The sequence below is a fragment of the Manis javanica genome, chromosome 4, assembly GCF_040802235.1.
Source record: "Manis javanica isolate MJ-LG chromosome 4, MJ_LKY, whole genome shotgun sequence".
NCBI classification, from domain to species: Eukaryota; Metazoa; Chordata; class Mammalia; order Pholidota; family Manidae; genus Manis; species Manis javanica.
In genome coordinates this window covers 149,310,215-149,333,397 of record NC_133159.1, presented here as the reverse complement: position 1 = coordinate 149,333,397, position 23,183 = coordinate 149,310,215, and the positions used below count along the sequence as shown (strand labels likewise).

The window sequence follows — 23,183 nt, the reverse complement described above, 5'->3', positions numbered from 1 at the left end:
AAAAATACAAATATATATTATTACTGTTTTATGGTGAAGATATGATTGGCAATCAACAGAAAATCTGGGCTGAACTACAGGGGGAAAAAGTGTAGGAGTATTATGTCTAGCCTCTGGAAAACACTTCTAAATAACTTTGATGCTCATCAAAGCCCAGGGACTCCAGGTTACATTACAAACATTCATTTATACCTTCTTCAGAAGTTCCTAAAAAAATGTCTGATTTCCTTCTCTCTGGCTTGATGCCTTCTTCCCCTTTTCTCTTCTTTTCACCAACTTCTTGATCTTTGGTAAGTGTCTCCCTTAAATGACAATGATATGGAGCATCAAACCACATGCACAATAGCCGGAGAAACAGGACTGTGCTCCAGAGGAAACAACCTAAGAGTTCACACTCATGGAGTGTTTCCTGTGAGCCAGGCATCAATTCAAGTGCCATAATGTTTATCAACTCATTTAATGCTAATCACAGCTATATCAGGTAGTTATTGCTACCAGCCCCATAAACTGATGAGGAGACTGAGGCAGGGAGAAGTTAAACTGCATTCCTACTAAGTCCTAGAGCTGGGATCCCACCCAGGCAGTCTGTCCAGACTCTGCTCTCAACCACTGGACTAGACTGTCCCAGAGAAAACAAGCAATACACTTACACTTAATTGGTATCCTTTTCACAGCCATCCTGTATTACCTCATCTTCATTTCCTGAAATTCTCTCTCTGAAGTGAAACATCCTAATTGAAGTATCTAATGATTTAAGACCGTATTTGTCAAGCTAATAAGGAGAACCATCTCTCCACTCAACTGTAAGCTCTTTAAGGGCAGACACGTCCTATCCCTGTGCACCTCGAACCCCTAGCAGACTTGGCTCACTGTCAGTGCTCAGTAGATGCTGGCTGAACCAAACCGACACTCTAGGGAATTTTCTTCTCTTTTTATTCGGTAAATATTCAAAAAAAATTTATGTAAAATGACAAAATAAAGCTGGCTAGGGCAAAAAGGACTTCTTCCCTCCTAGCCTCTTACCACTAACAGAATCATAAGTTCTAGAGTTGGAGGAGGCCTTCAGGTTATCTCCTACCTCTGTCCAAATGCCTCAGACAGGAGTCATTCAGCCTGTGCTTGAGTGGGAAGAAGATGCCAATAAAGTATGAATAAAGGCAGGTGTTTTCTCTATCAGAAAGCTATGGCTCTTAGAAAGTTTGTGCTTTCCTGAAAAAAAATCTCTTACTCTGCAGTTCTAGCCACTAACTCTGCCCTCTGGTACAGAGTCAGCTGACTCTCTTCACTTTACAATATTTCAGATATTTGAGGGTAGCTATCAAATTCTCTGCCCGTCTGCCCTTCTCAGGCTGAGCCTCCCCAGCTCCTTCAGCTGTTCTCACATGACATGGTTTCTAGAACTCTGACTGTTCTGTGGCCACTGTCTTTGAATCTCCCTTTTAAAACATCATGCCCAGAAAGCAGCCCCACACTGTCTAGGAGTCTAGCCAGCATGAGACATCACCTTATTCTGGACAGTGCACTTCTGTCTGTTCGGCATTAATGCTGCATTGACTTTGTCAGCCACTGCATCACACTGAGGCCTCATGGAGTTGCTGAACATGCCTTTTTCAAGAAAATTTCTTGAATTCTTACCATGTCTCAAAATGCATGCTAGATGTTATGCTGATAAAAAAACAAGACACACTTCCTGCCTTCAATGAAATTACAGTGAGTCACAGCTTCCAGTCCAAACTTCTCCTGCATTCTATACTTTTGGATCTAAATGCTCACCTTCATCTTTTAGAAAAATCTAACAATTTCACCTGTCAAGACTATTCTGAATGTACAGTCTATCACCCATTACATAAGCATTCATTCTCAGATTTGTGTTATCTAAACATTTGATAAGAATGCCTTTTCTGATTTAATTCAAATGACTGGTAAAAATGCTAAAGGTGATAGGGCAAAGACACGGCATCTTAAAGGGCTCTCTCCGTACTGATACCAATCTGCTAATGTATATTTAAAGCACTGAGGGTGGCTGGAGGAAGAAGAGCAGACAGGAGTCAGGGCTGGCTAATCTACAGCAATGTGATCCCAACACCAGACACTTTTCTCCAAGGAGTCAAGGTATTTTTTAAAAACTAAAATCTAGTCTCCTTTCCCAAAAAAGAAGAAAACGAGCCTCTGATGGTGAACAATAACCTTGCAGAGCTCCTAGGAAGATCCTGTAGCCCCATGCTGTCATCAGGTGGCTGCAGCCATCGTTCCAGGTCCTCGTCGAGGGTAGAGTGAGCTCTGTCCAGGGTAAGTGAAGAGAATTGAGAGAACAGTCACTGCCCCTCTCCCTTGACAATGAGGCTTTAGAATGGGAAAGGACCTTCCAGTTTGTGCTTTCACTATTAACGTGGGAAAACAAAAGCTCGGTAAGGGTGTATCAGGAGTTGCAGAGGTCACTTAGATCTGACTTAAATCATGACAAAACCCGCCTTCAGCCCCTGACAAGAAGTCTCAGGGCCCATGAGAGCACCACCTCCCAAACTGCAGTGCTCTCTATCTCAATTCTAGGTCATTAAGTCCATTTCTATCACTAGAACTGCACACTCATTCCTACAACTTTTTTGTATGAAGAACTGCCTGTGAGGTCAAAGGATGCAGAGAGTGTATGTATTTTCAGAAAGCCTAAAAAATCCCACCCATCTGAAAAGCTATTCTATCTTCTGGCCTGGTGCTAAGGACTGAGCTGACTGAGCATCTGTGGGCATCTCTCTGTATCTAGCATAGAGGAGACAACAGTAACAGTAGTTAACTTTTGATCATGTGCAAAGCATTTTATGTTTATATAACCAAATGTAAGCCGGCTTTCGTGAGCTATTCTCCTTTTACCTTGAATAATGGTGTAGATTTTTACTGATGGTCTTTTGGGGAAATGGAAGGAGTGAAGTTACATGACACACTAAAGACATAAGATTTCTAAAAATTAAAAAAATCTATCTTCCTCCCACTTTGCCTCTTTATCTTCTCTGTTTCTCCCCACACCCTTGCAGGTCCCAGGGCTCTAGTCTCCTCCTCTACTGCCCAGACCTTCCCTTCTGCATGACTCTTTTCCTTCCTTAGAGAAAATAATTCAGCCCTTGAAGAGTGCGACAGGAACTGGAGTCACTACCCAAAAGTTCTTTGTTACACTCTTTTCTCTTGCCTTCCTCTTCTATACCAGCTAAAAAGCCGAAAACTCAATTTCCAGTCTCCCTTGTGACCAAGGGTGGTCATGTATCACATTTGGCCAACGAGATGTTAAGTGGGCATTTGCTGGGAGAGGCTTCTGGGAAAATTTTTGCTTTCCAGATAAAAAGGGGCAGAGTGGGCTAAAATATTCCTTTAGTCCACTCTCTATCTCTGCTTGGTGTGTGGACAACAGTCATCTTGCAACCCAGAGGTGACAAGTCTAAAAATAAAGGCTGACATGCTATGGGTGGCAAAGCAGGAAGATCAAAAGAGCCTAAATGGCATCGCTGAGCTGCCCCACCTGCCAACCCGTGGGCCTCTTCTGCAACACAAACTCGTTTAAGCATCATGGTGGGCTGTTCTATCATTTGCAGCTGGAAGAATTCTGTGGGGCTCCCCTAAGGATCCATAGGACCAGGATTATGATGAGGTAAGTGGTGTAAGGGCAGATCCAGATCCTGTCTCACTTAAAAATTCAGATCTTTTTTGGAAAAAAATTTTTTTTTGATTTAGGGGTTTTTTGCATTATTTTTTATTTTTTAAAATATTGCATTAACATAGCACTTTTCTTAACTCCTGCATATTTTGGAGCCTCCTTTAATTTTGTGCCCAAAGAGTATGTCTCCCTTGTCTCAAAAGAGTCCTGGCCCTGAACGACAGCTAGGCAGGCAAGAGAAGGCAGGAGGCAAAGGAGGTGAGCTCAAGCGGTTTACCTTTCAACACAGGTCAAAGGAGAGCTCCAAATCAGGAATGGGACAGGGTTTCTTAAGGCAACCTTGTGTTTTTAGCTAGAATTGTAGGGATGACTGCCCCCATTTTCTCTTACTGACTTTGCTAGGAAGATCTAAAAATTCTCTTCCCAAAGCTTTTAACTAAAATGTTCTGAATGAAGCCAAAACCTCACAAAATGTAGTAAAAGCAAACAAACACAAAAAACAACTTGACAAGAAAGAAAACAAATAATCCTATTAAAAAGGAGCAAAGGACTTAAAAGGATATTTCTGCAAAGAAGATCTACAAACAGCCATCAAGCACACGGAAAGATGCACAACATTGCTCATCATCAGGGAAATGCAAATCAAAACCACAACAAGATATCACCTCACACCTGTTAGGATGGCTACTATCAAAAAAAGAAAAGAAAGAAAGAAAGAGAAGAAAAGGAAGAAAGGAAGAAAAGGGAGGGAGGAAGGAAGGGAGGGAAGAAGGAAGGAAGGGAGGCCCCAGAAAGTAACAGAAGTATTGGGAAGGACGTGGACAAACTGGAGCCTTTCTGTACTGTTGGTGGGAATGTAAAATGCTGTGTGGAAAACAGTATGGTATTTCCTCAAAAAATTAAAAACAGATTTACCATATGATCCAGCAATACCATTTCAGGGAATATATCCAAAAGAACTGAAAGCAGGGTGTCTTGAAGAGAGATGTGTACACCCATGTGGATAGCGGCACTATTCACAATAGCCAAAAGGTAGGAAGCAGCCCAGTGTCACCAACAGATGAATAAACAAAATGTGATGCTCGAGCGTCCTCATGCATGTGCACATGCACGCATGCACACAAACACACACACACACAATGGAATACAGCCTTAAAAAGGAAGGAAATTCTGACGCATGCTACATGGATGAACCTTGAGGACGTTATGCTGACTGAGATAAGCCAGTTACAAAAAGACTGTTTGATTTCACTTTTATGAGGCATCAGGAGTAGTCAAACTCATAGAAACAGAAAGTAGAATGGTGGTTATGAGGGACTGAGGGGAGGGGGAAATGGGAAGTTGTTGTTTAATGGGTAAAGAGTTTCAGTTTTGCAAGACATAAAAGTTCTGGAGACTGGCTGCACAACAATGTGAATGTACTTAACACTAGGAACTGTATGCCTAAAATTTTTATGTTATGTGTATTTTATCACAATTAAAAATTAAAACAAAACAAAACAAAACAAAAAGCCTTTTAGGAATAGGGCCTATTAGGATAGCAGGAAAAAGACCATTTTTTTTGTCCATCTCACTTGCCAATATCAGAAGAAAAACTAACACAAACTAACAGAGTATTTTAAATCCTTTCAAAGCCCAGCCTTTTCTGTTACCTCTCTGTGTCCTCGTCTAGATCCTGAGTTTCTTTGGTCCAAAGCAAACTGCTATCTTCTTTTTTACTGTTACTTTCTTGTTCTTCTAAGTGTCTTCGATCTAAAAACAGTTGAAAGACTTAACTGTATTAGACAGCAACAACAATAATAATGGAGAACGCCTGCCTTAAAATGGAGTGCAAAAAAGTAAGGCTAGTCAGTGGCCTCTGAAGTATGCAATGCACTGGTTCCCCTCTTCTGAGGAGAGCAGGGGACCAGGTGGCAGTCTGCAGGGCGCCTGTATTCATAGCAGCTGCTTCTGGCATCCTGGGGGCTCTTTGGTGCCAGGTGAAACTACAGGAAACCTTGCCTGTGCAAAGATTTCTCAATGAGACTGAGAAAGCAGAGAAAATAAAGGGCACATAAAAGAGGAGGCAAGAGACACTGAAAACATACTGCAAAGACTTACGTTGGGGGACCACTCTGTTCTCACTTGCTAGAGGTTCCTAGGTTGGAACCAAAGGGAAGGAATCTGGGTGGGGAAGGTTAGTATCCTTTAATATATACCAGGCATTTTACATATGCTATCTCATTTCATCCTGCCAGGAGCCCTATGAAGGGGAGGGGGCCCACATTTATTTAGTATCTTATAATGTACCAGGTACTGTGAATAGAGCTATTATGTACATCATGAACTAGGAATTATCATCTCCATTTTACAAATGAGGATGACTGAGGCTCAGAGCATTAAACAGGTTGCCATACAAAAGTGGTGGAGTCAGAATTGAGGTGGAGTTGTGCCTGACCTCAAAGTCCACACTCCCCAAATGTACCAGTGCTGCTGTGGACAGCACTGCAGCAAGAACCTGATGAAAAAGATCTGGGTAGTGGGCTTACCATTTGCAGTTATGCTGGGATGACTTGCAGCATTCTCGCCCAACACTGAGGGTGAGGCCTCCTGCTGCTTCAAGCGCTCTGTCACAATGCAAAAGCAGAAAGCAACTCACTTCTTCGCATGTCACACAATCCTCTAGGGCAGTGGTTCTCAAAGGGTGGTCCTCAGACCAGCAGCCCCAGCATACTCAGTTATAATCTGAGAACTTGGTATTCATGTGCCTCATCCCAGACCAACTGAATCAGAAACTCGGGGTGGGTCCGGGATTTTTGTGTTTTAAACAAGCCCTCCTGGTGATTCTGAGGCCTGATAGAGCTTGAGAACCGCTGCTTTGGGGTATTCAATCCCGTACACACTAAAAATAAAAATGATGATAGGTAACATCTGCAGATACTGTTCCTAACTTACATTTACTAATTCAAGATTAATGTTTCACAATTAATCTTCACAACAGCCCTGAGAGATTGATCATGTTATTGTTATTCATGTTCAACAGATAAAGAAATGAAGGTAAGTCAGGTTAAGGAACTTACCTAGAATCACACAGACAGTAAAAGGGAGAACTAGGATTTCAATCCAGGCAGGCTAGCTCTAGGATTTGTACTCTTCATCTCTATTTTATACTCTCCCACAAAGTTTGTCACAACATCAAAGCAATCCCAAATTTCCCCCATCTCTATTGGCCTATATTTCATATTTTCTCCTAATTTATGGGAAGATAGCAGGCAAAGAATGTTTACATAATTTCTTATTCCTAAAGAACTGATCATAGACCATGACAAGCATCTGCTCAGCTCTGCACACTGTGTTGCATTTGTTAGGTGCTTGGTCTCCTCTAAGTGCTCCCAGAGCAGAGACAGCAGGGAGGCAGCACAGAAAGGAACCCTGGGCTTGCTGGCAAGGACCTGTTGTGTGCACGTACAGGTCTCCCCTTTTGTGCCGATCCAGAAACGGGCTCTACCAGGCAGCTCCTGGGCATCAAGGGGGCCCCATCAGATCATTTAATATAATTTGAAATAAAAAAAAACATTTTTTAGCCAAGGATAAAAAAGGATAATCTATATCCTAAGTTTCTAAAGGATCCTCCTCTTTAGGCCCTTGCCAGCACACTACCCCCTACAACTTTGGATGTGGGCCCTCCAAATGTGCAGGTGTCAGCTCCAGGTCACTTCCCAAGGGTCTCTCGAGAGGGAACAAGAAGTGATGATATACAATAATTGGGTGGGAGCACCCATTATGAGGAGAAACTACCCAAGTACCCTCTGCCCTCTGTCCTTCTGGGAAATTACTGACCCATCTCAAAGTGCAGACTTCACCTAGAAACCTGGCCCAGATAATTCCCTTATGTAAAATGGGGGAGGTTTTCGGCAAAGTGTGTGGGAAGAAGCTGTTACCAGGAGGAAGCCATGTGGTGACTGAAGAGGGAAGACAAGCAGGATCCAGAAGAAAAGTATCCCAATGGTCAAACTGCAAAGGAGCCTACAAGTGCTGCCTTCAGCCGTGACCAACCAACAGATGTCACTGAGAATCTCCCGAGCAGGCCATGTGCGGGCAGCCTCTGCTCTCACAAGCAGCAGTTCTGCTATTGTATCAAGAAGAGCAACTGGAGAGGAGGAATGTGCAAGGACGCCTTAGGGAGCTCCAGAGAAGGAAAGAGCCTGAGCCAACAGCCCTGTGACCTGTACAACCCTGTGGCACTGGGGGAGGGGTGTGGTGAGGCAAGAAGGGACGACTACAGAAAAAGAAAAAAAACCAAGGAAGTTCTACCAGCTCTCACTGGTTCCACCCAAGTTCATCAGGCCAGTGTGCAGGGGCTGCAGTTGTGACAGTCTGGACGGTAGCTGCCCCCTGACTCAGACCAGGTAGTCTTAGTCACTTACCTCCCTCTTCCTGATGAGACACAAAACCTTGCAGACTCTGAAAACCATGTGGTGCACCTCAGTAAATTCTCTAAAGGTCCTATACCAAAAATTGGACTTTCAGGGGTCTGGTAAGACACATCCTCTGAGAGTGAGGGGCTGGTCAGTCAGGCTGTCAAGAAGACAGCAGTCAGGTCTTTCCTGGCGAAGGAAACCACCTGCCCCAAATACCTCTAAAATCATGCACATCTCACTCTCAGCATCAGCTCAGCTGGGCATGGCCAGCCCATCCAGCTACAACTAAAACTGATCTGGTATCACTCAGTCTCTGCGTCTCTGCCTGAAATGGAAAATTCTGGTCTCATCAAGTGTTGTGCCACTGTCTTCTCTACCCTTGGGAAAGTGACTCATCCACAATGCCAGTACCTTTAATAAACTGAAAGTATAGGGTATCTTGGCCTCAGTTGCCAGACTTCAGGCCTCCAAGCTATGGCTGGTTTGGTTCAATAAGGAGATAAGAATCCTTTAGTAAAAGAAGCTCATCATAACAAGCCATTTGAATGTTACTTCCTCTTAGAATCATTACCCATAGAACCTTTAAGTAACAAAATGACCTCAGACACAGGCCAATGATCCTGGCCAGGCTTTAGTAGTAATCTGAGGCCCAATTTATTGGAAAACTGCCCCTTCCTGAATTCTGTACACTTAATCAGACTTTTATAGGGGCCTTTTGCACTAGGGCTCACACCTGAGACACAGAACCATATTGTGCCGTAACTAATAGGGTCACAGAGTACATTCTGTACTGAAGGTCCCTTACCAACTTCATCAAGTAGCTCCTGTGATGGTGGTGGTAGCTCATCGATGTGACACTGCGAGATGGCTTCTACTAGTTCTTAAAAAAAGATAAAGGGAACAACAAAGCAAAAACTGATGGAACAAAACACCAACAGACTCACAGAACCCAAGAATGGACTAACAGTTACCAAAGGGAAAGGGATTGGGGAGGGTGGGTGGAAGGGAGGGATAAGGGGATTAAAGGGCATTACAATCAGTACACATAATGTGGTGGTGGTGGGGAACGGGGAAGGCAGTATAGCACAGAAGACAGATAGTGACTCTATAGCATCTTACTATGCTGATGCACAGTGACTGTAATGGGGTATGTGGTGGGGACTTGATAATAGGGGTAATCTAGTAACCACAATGTTGCTCATGTGATTGTGTATCAATGATAAATGATACCATTAAAAAAAAAAACCAAAAAAACAAAAAAGAACACTAATGAAAAATGACTTAAGAGTTTCCTAGACCTGAATCTGCATTTTCTAGGCCTCCACATGGATTTGACTTAGGATTTCTCAATGATGAAACAAACAAAAGCAGGAAGAAAGCCTCTTACATTAGATCAATGGCTTTTCTCCCCCTTTTACTCCAAATCTTTTCCCGTATCACCTCTTCTCCCAGTACTGCTTGACCGGTGCCCCTCCCCCGGGATAATTCTGTTCCAAGGACTGGGGTAGGTAAGGTACAAATTCTTACTAAGAGGCCAGGAGCCCAATCTGGAATGGGGCTGTTGGAGGGATACAGAGGCTCTGGACCAGTCAAAAGGAACAAAACACAAAGTGCGAGGACTTTCTCTACAGATCATCAGGGCAATGATACTTTTGGCCAATCTCTAAGTGCTCAATTATAACATTAACTAAACCCCTCAGCATAATTTACAAAATCCCTATCCCCCTGAGGGAGATTCTAAGAATCGTACCGAAGACAAAGAGAAAAGACATTAAATTCATGTAGCAAAGGCAGATGCCTCAAGGGCTGTTAATACTCTCATAACCTTTGAATTGGAAATCGTCTCCTAAGACATCCATCGTAATGAAAGGATCAGAGGTACAAATAAAGACTTTTGTATAAAGTGCAAAAATTGGAAAACAATATAAATCATTAACCTAAGGGCATGGTTAAGCAACATATGTATAATGGACAGTTACATAGCAGTTACACATATTTAGGAGTAATTTTTACTGATGAGGGGAAAATCCTCAAAACATATCATCAAAGAAAAAAAGTAGGTCAAAGCCAAATACACTATAATCTCAACTATGCTGAATATTTGTATATTTCTAAAAAGATGAAAAGATATGTACCAAAACAGCACAAGAGGTTAAAAAATTGTGGTAGAATTAAATGGCAGCTTCCTCTTTTAAGCTCTTCTTTATTCTCCTAGTTTTCTATAATGAGTATGTTTTATAGTACAAAAATATAGCATTTTTGTTTGGCTCTCATGTAGCATCAAAGATGAGACTAAGGCTCCCTTAAGCTGGCTCACTGTTAAGGACTTGAAGTCTGACGGTGAACACAGGGTACCTTGTGGAGGGCTTCTCCTCTGGGTGGCAGGGGTCGGTGAGTCCGGTGCCTGAGCAGTGCTGGAGGAATGAGCCCCAGTAAATGTAGACAATCTTTTCTATAGGTAAGACATGAACATGGTAATTGACATGTGTACTGGGCTAAAAAAAGAAGCCCGTGACTGAAATGAGCTCAAACATTTTCAAGATTAAGCTTGTGTATCGTTGCTGGAAGAAGCCATTTTGGTTGATGGAATCAAATTCATTCAAATGTCCCCTCCTCTGGAAAGCCTTCTCACCCCTCTTTGCCTCCACAATACCTAGTCTTACCTCTGTGTTACATCACACCAGTCTTTCTCACTAGGTGGTGAGCTTCGTCATGGCAGTGTCTTTCTTATCCACATTTGGATGCCTAGAAGAGGGCCTGGCATGGTGCCTGGCACTCAGAATCTGCCCAACTAATGATTTGTTGAATGCAAGCATAAAATTCTTTGTCTGTACTTTAGAGTGAAATCTTTTGTGATTCAAATGCCCAAAGTAAGTTAAGAGGAGGCCAATTTTTCACTAAGGGCCAAAGTAAGTAGTCAGTCTGCCTCTAGAATGGCCAGTCAATAGGTTTTTAATGAGCAGTACCAAGTAAGGAACTTGTAGTTTTCTTGAAGACACTACACATATGAAATATGAGGGAGGGAGAGAGAAGAAAGAACAGCAGGGGGAAGGGAAGCAGAGGAGAAGGTAATATACAATTAAGTGTTTTTTACTGCAGATGACTAGTTCAGGAGTTCAGAGAAGGTGGAGATCAATCAAAACTCTCAGGGAACTAACTGGAGATTTCAAGGAGGAAGAACTCAAGCCTCCTCAAGTAGGCAGAATATGGTTAGACAGAACAGTGCAGGTGAGGTAGCATCATAAGTTATGGCAGAGGTTGGCTCTTTAGAGAAATTACCAAACATTATCTCTGGGATAAAAAGGGCAGAGAAGCCCAGGAGGCACCCTACCATGCAGACTCAGAAAGGAGCCAGCTTATTTCTTGCTTTCCTTGTGAAATGATTTTGGAGAAATATTTTGGACACCAAGCTTTGGGTTGACTCCATGAGTATGTAACACAGAACTGGTTTACTTACAAGATCAATCAATCCTGAAGGAAGAGTTTCAGAGGAAGTAAGAAGGGAATCTAGGCTCTCTGCTTTCTCTCGGACAGTTGTAAATTTATCAGACAATGTTTGAACAGATTCCTGACTGTTCCAGCATGAGGTAGATCCTGTTTTAACCTTAAATATGATACTTTCAAGGCAGTCTTTATACTGACTGGCAACGGAAGAACACGACCCTGTTGTAGAAAAGAGGACAGTTAGTGTCTGAACCCTTTATTTAAAAACAAAAACACAAAACTTTATACCTATACCAGGATTCTCCAAATTGTTAATAACTAATGGAATCACTGATCTGACAGGCAGCTCAAGGTATTAAAAAAAATGACAGTCTCTAAACTTGGCCATTATTGGCCAATAAGGGGACATTATTTGAACCACAAATATATTGGAAGTAAGGACTCTAGAGAGAGGATATTTGGTACTGTCTGCAGTTGCAGGCCTCAGAACTACATATATTTAAGCACAAGGTACTGTTTTAACTTACAAACTCTAGAGAATCCAATATGTTTGCACTAAATTCAATAGTGCTTAGAGTACAAAGTAGAATTTGCATTTGTGCACCTCTACTGCTGAAGTAAAAGACCTCCTTATAGCTGCTTACTAACCACCACCACCCGTACTGTCCTCCCATGGAATTATCCCCTTCAGCTCTGGCCCTAAAGAAACACCTCTGCACTGTGAGAAAACACCCCCCAGGTCTCCTCCTGTGGCCTGGCTTCTCAGAGTCAATAGGGCAGGGGCTCTTAGTTCCTCTCCCCAAATGCTTCTCCCGCAGGTGGCTACCTGGGCTGAGCGGAGTGCTGACACTAGTGGGTGCGTGGCCCATTTTCGGTGTTTTGCATGAGACTTCCTTGAAAGAACTATCTTGTTCATAGCAGATACTAGACAGGTCTTGAATGTCTGTCAGTGATCTAAAAAATTAAAAGCACACAGTAATTAAGAGAAGATGTTTAGAAAAATCAGTGTACTCCTAAGAGGTATATTTTAAGGATGCTCTTAACAAAAATCTTTATTGGCAACAGGCCAGAGTTAGAGAGTATCTTAGAATGTCTTAGAGTAAGGAGAATATCAAAGAATAATGAGACACTAACTTGAAACACTATCTTAGCAACTAAAATAAATTTATTTTCACAGATCAAAGTATATTCATGTGGAGAACAGATTTAGTTTACCTCAAGTAAAAACTTACATTTTTGTATTACTATTATGACTGTATTTATTTGACTGTAAGATGCTGTTAATTTAGATCTCATCATCTTACAGCTTTTTGGTAAAAGAAGAAACATGCTCACATTGAATGTATACATAAAAATGGGAAGGATGTCAACTCAGACAAACAAGGAAATACTATTGCCCTAAAACTAAGACTTCACAGCCTCTTTAGGCAACCCTTTGGCAGCCCTACATGTCTTTCTCTTCCACTTCCTCTTGTGGCTCCTTTAACGTCTCCTCTTGCTCACCACCGGTACTGTAAGAAAAAGTGAGAAAAGTCCATGGATCTGTCAGCAGAGGACACTAACTAGGTAAAAGAGACCTGTTTTATCAGCCCAGGGTGAGAACCAGTGGGAAGGGCACTAAGCTCAGAAGCAGAAAGTGTGGGTACTGGTCCTGGCTGCTACTGACTAGTCAGCTGTACTTTCTCAGGCACGTCTATGCCTTCATTTCCTCTCCAGAGATCGAATAAGTATTCTCTAAGGACCAGCCCATCTGAAATCAGGCAGTGATGATCTATGACAGTGAGGAAGTTCCTGCGAAAAATCACTAGAGCACAGGAACTTTGCTGTGAAAACCACTAGAGCACAGGAACTTTGCTGTGGTTGGAGACTGGAGCAAGGGGTACAGACACGGGCCTTAGCAACTGTGAGACAGCTTCCTGGCATGAAACATCAGGAGTCCCCAAGAGAGGACTGTGCCAAAAAATGGCCAGAGAGGAATACTGAAGACAAATTTAACCTGTTTTTACTTTAACCAATTGTTTAGGATTCAATTTCAATACTTGTTGAACACAAACTACAAGCCAGATCCCATATTGAACCCTTTCCTATGTTTTCACATTTTTTAATTTTGCCATAGTCCTGTGAGATCACTGCTATAAAGAGCATGGATTTTTTGTTGAGTTGTAACTTTATTAATTCTGTTCACTAAAATATTTGTTTCTCCTTCTGAGCACATAGGAGGACAGTGCTTTTTCACCCTCCTAAGGCACATAAATGGACAGAGGACTTGTGTTAACCAGTGAAATGTCAGTGAAGGTAAGGTGGGTCATTTAAGGCAGACAGTATATAAAGGCCAGTGTGCAAGTCACCTTGCTCCCGTTGTACTGCCCCAGCAATCAAGAAAGCACAAAGATGAAGTCTACCTCAGCCTTGACCTCTGACAGAAGGTAATACAGCACAGAACACTCCTGGCCAGCCCACGATGGACACGCAGTATGCGCAAAAAGTAAACTTTTTCTTGTTTTAAGCCGCCAAAATCTGGGGATTGTTTGTTATGTAGCATAATCTAGCCTATCCTAACTGATAAAGCTACTTACAAACTGTGCAATCTCAGGGAAAAAAACTCTAAACTTTGCTTCCCTTACTGGCAAAATGGAGATAACACTATGTACCTCAGTGGGTTGTTATATGAATTAAATTTCATGAAACAGAATACCTGGCATATAATAGCTGCTACAGAAATGCTAACTATAATTATTATAGATAAGGAACTGAGGCCTAGGGGGAAAATAAATTGAATGTTATTGTACCAGGCACTTTACATCTTATTGGTTTCTTTGAACTTTTTATTTTGAGATAATTGTATATTTACATTTAGTCTTAAGAACTACACTCTACCCAGTTTCCCTCAGAGGTAGCATCTTGCAAATCTTAGAACAGTATCACAACCAAGATATCCACATTGACAGAGTCAAGATTCAGAACATTTCCAACACCACAAGGATCCCTCATGTTGCCCTTCAATAGCCATGTCTACTTCCCTCCCGCTCCCTACCTCTTCCTTAGTCCCTGGGAACATTTTTCCTTTATTTCTATGATTTTATCATTTCAAGAAGGTTATACAAGCAGAATCATACAGTAAGTAACTTTCTGGATTGCTTTTTCCACTCAGCATATTCTTTAGAGTTTTATCTAGATGGTTGCATGTACCAACAGTTCATTCTTTTTCACTGCAGAAGGCATATTCCATGGTATGGATGTTAAATCATGCACTTGTTAAACAACATCTGCATTTCCAGTTTTTGACTATTAAAAATAAAGTTGTTAAAAATGTTCAAGTCTATATTTTTGTATGACCATAAGTCTTCATTGTCTGAGACAAATAAATGCCCAGGCATTATTTTATTATTTTTAATCCCTATGTCAACATTCTCAGTAAGGATTCTTATTTCTGTTCTACAAGTGGGGAAATAGAAGAGAGGGTTTGAGAAACTTGACCCCACAGATAGAAAGACAGAGTCAGGATCTGAATACAGATTACTCTGCATACAGACCCCTCACAATCCTGATGAACAAGTCTTAACAAACTGAGCTGCCCAAAGCTAATTTTTATAACATTGTGGCTAACACATTTGAAGACAACAATATACAAAGACAAGGCATTATCATCATTTAACATTACTTCTCTGAGTCTCAAACTGTGAATAAAATATTAGCACATACATTTGTATAGGTTGGAATTGAGACCCAGTCAAAATCTCAGCATTCTTTCCAAGACTTTTTCTCATTTGGAATTTTTCCTCACCTGAAAATATAAAGTAATGCATTTTTAGTGACTGTTTGCCAACCCAAATTATTATTTTCATTCCTGAGAATTTTCCTTGGTCTGGTCCAGGATGAGAAATGATTTGGATAAACAAAGTGCTTCCTAAATGGGTTTGAACTAAATGCTATAGAAGAAGAGGTTTTTGCCCATGAAAGTTTATTTTCCTTGCTCAGAGGGGAGAGTATATTCTGACACTAAATACAACCAAGTCATTTATTGGCCTTTCAATTATACTTGCAGTTATTTCTGAAGAACAAATGTTTTGTATTTGAAGGCGAACTGACCTGGTTCTTGTCAACAGACAGCAGGGGGCGTTGAAACCAATAACTTCACTAAATATTCCAAACAGAAAAGACCATTAGCTGGGCATTCCCACAGTGCTAACTGTGCCTCTTGTCCCTCAAACACCATTTAAAGAGTTGGGGTGGCGTTCTGAGTTCTAAGTAGCTAATTCAACTGTCTTCCTTTCTCTTTGGCATCAAGCATCTGAAGATACTTTGCAGGCCTTGGCAGACAGGGCCAGTATCCATTTTCCCTCTCATCAATGTACTGCTCAGGTTTACAGAGAAGGGGACAGACAGAGAAGCCTGCCCTGTCATGATCCCCCTGACACTCCTTTGGAGTAGGTAGTCTGGTGGGCAAGTGGGAGGCCCACCGGAACGGTGCCATGGTTAGCAGGTATCAAGAAGCTCTGAAATACTACCAGTGGAGAAACGGGGGTTCTTCTTCCCATGACCCTCTATTAAATACCTAGAAAGCACAAACACCTAGAAAGCAGAAACAAATTCCTAGGAAGTACAACTGAGAGCTGGGGGAGAACTTAGGGATTTTAGAGTATGATCCTCTCCTTTGCTTTATATGAGGGGACAGTGGAACCCTGGGGTAAAGTGACTTGCCCAAGGTTGTGCAGAAGAAAATCAGTGGCAGAGCTGGGCTTGGAACCCAGCATATTCCCAATTTTTGGCCCTGTTGCACCACCTGGTGTGGATGGGGAAGATACCAGAGCCCTAGTGGAAAAGGGGGAAGAGAAGGGCTAAAAGAAAGAAACCAAGTCAGAGGCTTCTTCACATACTCCACATGTTTGTGTCAAACTAGTCCTGGTTTTCTGACCCTCCTGCCCCACAATTTCTCTGTCCCACTCAACCCCCTTCCAAACAGAAGTGAAATGGCTATGTGTAAGCCAGGCTCACAGAGAAAGTGATCATAGGCAGAGGCTCCACAGAAAGAAGTAGGTGGCCCAAGACCCAGGTCTGGGGACTTTTAATATATACTTTCCTGAGAATTTAGCTTCATCTAAAAGCTTACAGCTTCTTAAAATGCTCCTGACTGTGACGGGGGCCTGAATCAGGTTAGAGATGTAAGTTCAAGTCTGCAGCAGGACAAAGGGAGTAAGTTCAGAACTGAAGCCTGCCCTGCCGTGGTTCAGAACGCTGAGATATGACTGTGGACAGCTACATGGGTTGGTAGGTGGACACCTCTGGTTTTAAAGTAGACTGCTGCATACCCTTAAAGAGCAAAACTGCACAATGTTTTAAATGTCTGCATCAGAACCACTTACATCTTACCTTGTGCCACACTGGCTGCTTTCCAAGGTTAACTTCCCATATAACAGAAAGCAGTTGCTAAGTTATACAGAACCCAAGGCCTCCCAGGGGAAGGAATCTATGTTGCTCTGCATTATTGGTTATTAACTCTTTGCTAAGATGCTAAGCAAACATAGGAAAACAATAGTGAAACTCCACCTTTTGGGATGGAAAAGGACATGGGAATCTAATTGCAGTTTTTGTTGTCACAATAACTAGTGGCTTGGGCAAATAACTGTGTGTGGTTCGGACACATTCCTCAGGTCACCCAGCAAAGATAACCTGCTCTACATCATAAAGGAGCCCGAAATCTAGTGAGAAACTATAGAGGAAAAAAAAGAAGCAATGGCTATAATGTATAAGAACGCAAGGGGAGGAATAAGTATCATGCTGTGTAGATGTCATGAGGCTGCTGAGGGGTAGGGGGTGCAGTCTCCTGAGGGGACATCACAGAGCTTAGGTTTCCTTGTCTGTAAAATGAAAGGTCTGGAGGAGGTTATCTCTAAGGATCTGCCTGCTCTAAACATCTGTGATCTGACAAAGAGTAAAGACAAGTGATACTCAATGGAATCTGCCCTAAGGGCTTATTACCGGAGCCTTGAGGTTGGGGAAATGCATCTTGTATTCCTTCAAAGTCCTCTTCTATGGGACTTGACCTCTATAAAATAAAGAGCAAAGAAAGGAGTTAATTGAAAGAAGATATCCATTGAAAGGTCAAGAGAGAATTTCTTGATGTTTTTAAACCTTGAAAATCTTCATAAAGTTCCTGCATTTTTTATAGAAAAAGAACAAATCTGCCTTGCAGACATTAAGTGCTCTATGTTCCTTCTCAAACCAAGCCCTCTTCCACCCCACCACTGTGAGGAGGAATTATTGACTATTCCCTTCCTTGTATCATTATCCCCTCCACGCCCCAACCTTCCAACTAAAACGTCTGATTCTTGGGAGCTTTATCAGGAGAACCAAAGAAGGCTGGAAAAATGGCCCAGACTATGAAGCTGCTCTATGGGGGTAAAGAAGTCAGAACACTGGCTCCTTTGAGGGGGAGGCAGTGATTGGGAGGGTGGCCCAGGGGGACTTTTGGGGAACCAGTAACACCATGTTTCTTGATCTGGGTGCTGGTTACATGAATTGTGTTCACCTTCTAAAAGTTCATGAGCTGTACAATTAAGAGCTGTGTGCTTTTCTCGGTGATACTTTTTAAATATATGTATGTACATATATACGTATATATACTTTATAGCTTTTAATTAAAGATTTTCTAAATGTCCCAGTCTGCTTGCTCATAGTAAAATCAAGAATTTTAAGTCCGGGGAGGGGAAATCCCGGGGCAAAATACCTCTAAAAACCGAAATCAGTCAAAGGGAGAAATGAAGTTTAAAATCCGTTTATTGCTTACAAACTGCAGTCTGGGGCCGTTTCTTTCCTGCTCCAGCAAAAGCAACACCGGCCCTCCTCTCTCCTTTCAGGTACAGATAAGACCTCATTGTCCAGGTAATTACCCACTGATATGGAGATGAGCTTCTCTCCACCCCTGAGGAATTAGGCAAATGCACTAAAGCCATACTTCTTTCCACCTCTGAATGCCTATTGATATGCAGATGTACTGAAGCCAGGCGAGATATTCTGGAAATGTTACAATTTTACCCAAAAGAATGTTTAAACGATTAATAATGGAAAATTGCTCTGAGTTTTCAGAAGTTCAGACAAGTGTAAATGACAGTTTTTGATGCATAACTGAACTCTTCTTGTCAGTCAGATGTTGTAACCGCCATTTACTATCCCCCCTTTTTTTCTATCCCACCTTCCATGTTGGTAAAAGACCCAAAAAAAAGGTGGCATGTTAGTGGGGAGGTGAGGTAGAAGTTACATATATAAATAAGAGAATTCTATGAGTTTCATTTTATAAATGAAAATGCTATGTACAAATAGGTTCTTACAAAAGCTAGGCAGATTCCCAGTGTACCGGACAGCCTCATGTTCACCACTGAACTGTTGCCTCTACTCCTGGTTCTCCCACCATAAAACTTGGCTGGCCAGGGCTAATTCCCTGCCTCTACAGATCACCAGTTCTTCACAAGAAATGACAGCAGGACTTTTCTTCCTCACAGAAGGGTAAGTGAATTCAGTTAACATAAAAGAAAGTTTTGAAAAAAAGTCAAAATGCTGAAAAAAAAGTCCAAATACAAGAAACATAGTTTTGGGAGAAATTGCATATGACCCGCCATTCTCAAAAATCTTATTTTGCAGATATTTTCTCAAAACACATGAAAACACTGATAAGTCAACATCATATACTTTTATGTGTAAGCTTTTTCTTGACAATTTTAAAAGAGTAAAGCAATGCAGAATGCCTGAACTGTGATTTTTACCTGAAGGGCCCCCACCAGTAAGATGGCAAACTTCCGGCTTCTCTTGGGAGGGGGGGTCCTTGTTCCCGCTGGCGCCACCTGAAGCCCAATCACCTCTCGCCCCCCTCCCAATCCCAGCACCTAGCCAACAGCCACCAGCCCCATAGAAGTGACACCTCAATCAATTCAAGCCCCTTCCTATATAACCCAGCACCTTTCCCTAATAAAGCGGAACTCTCTGGTGAATTGCTGCTGTGTGTCGCTCCTTTCCTTTCATTGGTGCTGAAACCCTGGAGACGGGACACCCCAACTGGGCCCCGTCTTCCCCCCGACACCAGCAGCAGCTTGCCCTCATCCTCTTTTTCCGGCGCTGGCTCATCACACTCACCACTCCTCTCTGGCCTTTAGGTAAGTTTTCCCCCCCGGAGTGGGCCACTCTTCCCCGAGCTATTGCAGTGTCATTGACCTTGATCATCCGGCAAGGCCCTGACGCTCGGGACGAGGAGGGAACTCTCCCTGCCTCAGGCCTTCACGGCTGCGGTGGACCCTCAGGCCCCTCCTCCGACAGCCATATATCCCCGCCTCAGGCCTTCACGGCTACTGCAGACTCTCAGGCGCCCCCCTCCAACAGCCATAAATGAGGTGACTCCTTTGCGGATGAGAACGCTCCCTCCCCCCTCCTTCTTCTCCGTCTGACGAAATCTGTTTTGTCCACCGAAAACTCCTAGCGCTAGGTACCTCGTGACTCTGGCACTCTGCCTTCTTAGGGAAGTCTGGGTGATGACCCACACTTCCTAAGAAATTCCGACTCGTATACGAGTTTCCGCAGACCACCAAGGATCATCGGGGACGCCCTTTGTCTCCTTGCGGTCAGCTTCCCTCTCCGTTCGTCTTACCCTGTTTGTCTCCGTCTCTGTCCTTTAGCCATGGGAACCTCCTCATCCCTCCCTGAAAGTTCACCTCTTGAATGCCTGCTTAAGCATCTGGCTACCCTCTCCCTGACGCCTGATATAAAACCAAAACTTCTCTATAAATATTGCTCCCAAGATTAGCTGACATACCCCCTAGACAATAACAACCAATGGCCCGCAGGGGGAACTCTTGATCCTAACATCACTCGCGATCTTTTTAACTACTGCCAGCGCCTGAAAAAATGTAAGGAGATACCCTATATCGAAGCTTTCCGCCTCCTCCTCCGCCCGCCCCCTCCCAAGTTCTCCTAGCCTGCAAACCACCGCCCCCGCAGAAGCCTCCCTTTCACTCCCCCTTCTTCTCCTACAACAGCCCTTCTCCCTTCCTCCCCCCCATCTCCTCCCCCATCGCACCTCCTTAGCCTTTCTCCCCCGCAGATTAAGCCTGAGCCTTTCAACCCCCCTTTAACTAGGTCCCAAGGGCCTCCTCCATCTTTGCCCTCATCACCTATTTCTCCCCTGTTAGGGGCCGCCTTTGTCTTCTCACATGTTTGTAGGGAGAATGGGAAAGAACCTTCAGCCATGTCTGAATGCATGGGAAAGCACAAGCTAGAGAACAACCGGTGCAGTCCTTATAAGTTATCTGTCCACAAAAATATATCTTGCCAAGACTCCTCACTCTGAAAATAGGGAGACCTTGAAGATGTGTAGAAACACCGCCCCTGCTTCTAAATATGCCCTTCCCCCACTTGCCAATGTGGCAGGAATGGAGAACAAAGAACATTCTGTTTACACATTCCATAAGCAATAAACTGGAACCCTGCTGTAGCTTAGTTAGTAGAGCATGGGACTCTTAACCTCAGAGTCATGAGTTTCAAGCCCAACTAGAGCGGCAGAAGCAAGCAGCTGGGTTGCTAGCTGGCGACACGTGCGTCCGATTCTTTCTTTATTTTCTTTGCCCCCCTTCTGCACTTCAGGACATGCTTGACTAGGCATGGCTAGACCACGTCACTCCCCCACAGACTGAGCCAGAACCCTTCAGTCCCCCTCAGACTCAGTCCCGAGGGCCTCCCAAAATTATCGCCCTCCTCCGGGAGGTAGCAAGATCCGAAGGCATCGTGTGTGTTCACGTCCCTTTCTCCTTAAGAGATTTAGCCCAACTAGAGAAACGCCTAAGTTCCTTTTCCACTGATCCCACGACATACATCAGGGAGTTTCAATGGACCCTCCAGTCTTACAGCCTCACACATCATGACATTTTCATGCTCCTGGCCAATACTCTCCTCCCTGAAGAGCGTAGATGAGTTTGGGACTTCGCCCAAACGCACGCTACCGAAACCCACAGGACTAACCCCACCTATCCCCCTGGCCCCACTGCTGTCCCGGAACAAGACCCACACTGAGATTATAACACCGCCATGGGTCTCTGCTCTCGAGATATTTTTGCCTCCTGCTTAATAGCAGGTCTGAAAAAGACAGCTCGTAAAGTAGTCAGTTTTCAAAAGCTCCAAGACATAATTCAAAAGAGAGACGAAACCCCCTCCGAGTTCTTAGACAGACTCACTCAAGCCCTATTACAGTATACCAGCCTGGACCCAGAAACACCTGAAGGAAGACATGTCCTTATGACATACTTCCTAGCTCAAAGCTACCCCGACATTAAAGCTAAACTCAAAAAGTTAGAACAGGGCCCCGCTACCCCACAGACTGAGATCCTAACAGTGGCCTTTAAAGTGTTCCATAACCGGGAGGAGGAGAAAGAACGCTGTAAACAAAAGGCTGATCAGGCCAATTTCCAGATGTTGGCCCAGCTGATAAAACCACAACCTGGGAGCCCCTCTACAAACAAGCCCCCCCCCAGGAGCTTGTTTCAAGTGCGGAAAAGAGGGACATTGGTCAAGGGCGTGCCCCTCCCCCAGATCTCCTACCACCCCATGCCCCAGATGCCACAAAAAGGGCCACTGGGGGTCTGATTGCCCAACCACCCGAAGGGGAGGCTGGATGAACAACCCCCATCCTAAGCCTGCCGTAGTGGGGCTGGCAGAAGAACATTTGCGAGGCCAGGGGGCTTCTCGCCCAACCATTTCCATCACCAAACAGGAGCCCAGGGTTACTTTAACAGTAGACGGTCGCCCCATTTCCTTCCTCCTAGATACAGGAGCCACCTTCTCAGTCTTGTGAGAATACCGGGTCCCTACCACACCAGCCATTACTCCTATAGTCGGGGTAGGAGGTAGAGAGATTTTCGCATTAAACCCCCCCCTCCTTTTATGCACAATCCTAGACAATCCCATACCTTTCTCCACTCCTTCCTGGTTTTGCCCTACTGTCCCATCCCTTTACTAGGACGGGACATCCTTTCCTTCCTCCACGTTTCCATAATTATATCCACTCTCACAGCCCCCAGTACTCCCTTTCTGATGGCCCTCATAGCCGACGACCCCCCTCTACCCAGTGAAAGCTCCGGTTCCGCCCTCATACACCCTGTAAATCCCAAAGGTTGGGACATTACAAGCCCCTCCGTGGCCCTATGTTCCCCTGCCTCTATCAAATTACGTGACCCCTCTCAGTATATCCGTCAGGCCCAATACCCCCTAACCACTTCAGCCCTCATAGGCCTCCAACCCATAATTCAAGATCTCTTAAACAAAAATTACCTCAGACCCACTCACTCCCCATTTAATACCCCCATATTAGCTGTTAAAAAACCAACGGATCTTTCCGACTCGTCCAAGACGTTTGCCTTATCAACATGGCCGTTGTCCCTATGCATTCCTTAGTTCCAAATCCATACAGCCTTTTATCGCAGATCCCTGCCTCAGCATCCTACTTCTCAGTCCTAGATCTCAAGGACCCATTTTTCTATCCCTCTAGACCCCTCCTCCCAAGATTTTTTCATCTTCATCTGGACAGACCCATACACAAGACATTCTGAACAACTCACTTGGACAGTTTTGCCACAAAGCTTCCGAGATAGTCCCCATATTTTTAGACAAGTCCTAGTTCAGGACCTCAAACAGTTTCATCATGATCACTCCAAGTCCAC

At 43.6% G+C, this 23,183-nt stretch overlaps 1 protein-coding gene across 1 annotated transcript in view; it reads right to left on the bottom strand.

Annotated features, from left to right (window-relative positions):
- Window positions 1-23,183, bottom strand: part of LOC140848620 (inactive serine/threonine-protein kinase TEX14-like) — a 53,145-nt gene that overhangs the window by 1,929 nt on the left and 28,033 nt on the right. Inside the window, exons 17-27 of the mRNA XM_073232886.1 lie at window positions 17,467-17,533; window positions 15,190-15,271; window positions 12,936-12,998; window positions 12,314-12,441; window positions 11,501-11,706; window positions 10,399-10,495; window positions 8,849-8,923; window positions 6,172-6,249; window positions 5,296-5,395; window positions 2,188-2,280; window positions 193-302 (exon numbers count right to left, since the gene is read on the bottom strand). Coding sequence (XP_073088987.1) covers window positions 193-302; window positions 2,188-2,280; window positions 5,296-5,395; window positions 6,172-6,249; window positions 8,849-8,923; window positions 10,399-10,495; window positions 11,501-11,706; window positions 12,314-12,441; window positions 12,936-12,998; window positions 15,190-15,271; window positions 17,467-17,533 — 1,099 coding nt within the window. The remainder of the gene's footprint in view (window positions 1-192; window positions 303-2,187; window positions 2,281-5,295; window positions 5,396-6,171; window positions 6,250-8,848; window positions 8,924-10,398; window positions 10,496-11,500; window positions 11,707-12,313; window positions 12,442-12,935; window positions 12,999-15,189; window positions 15,272-17,466; window positions 17,534-23,183) is intronic.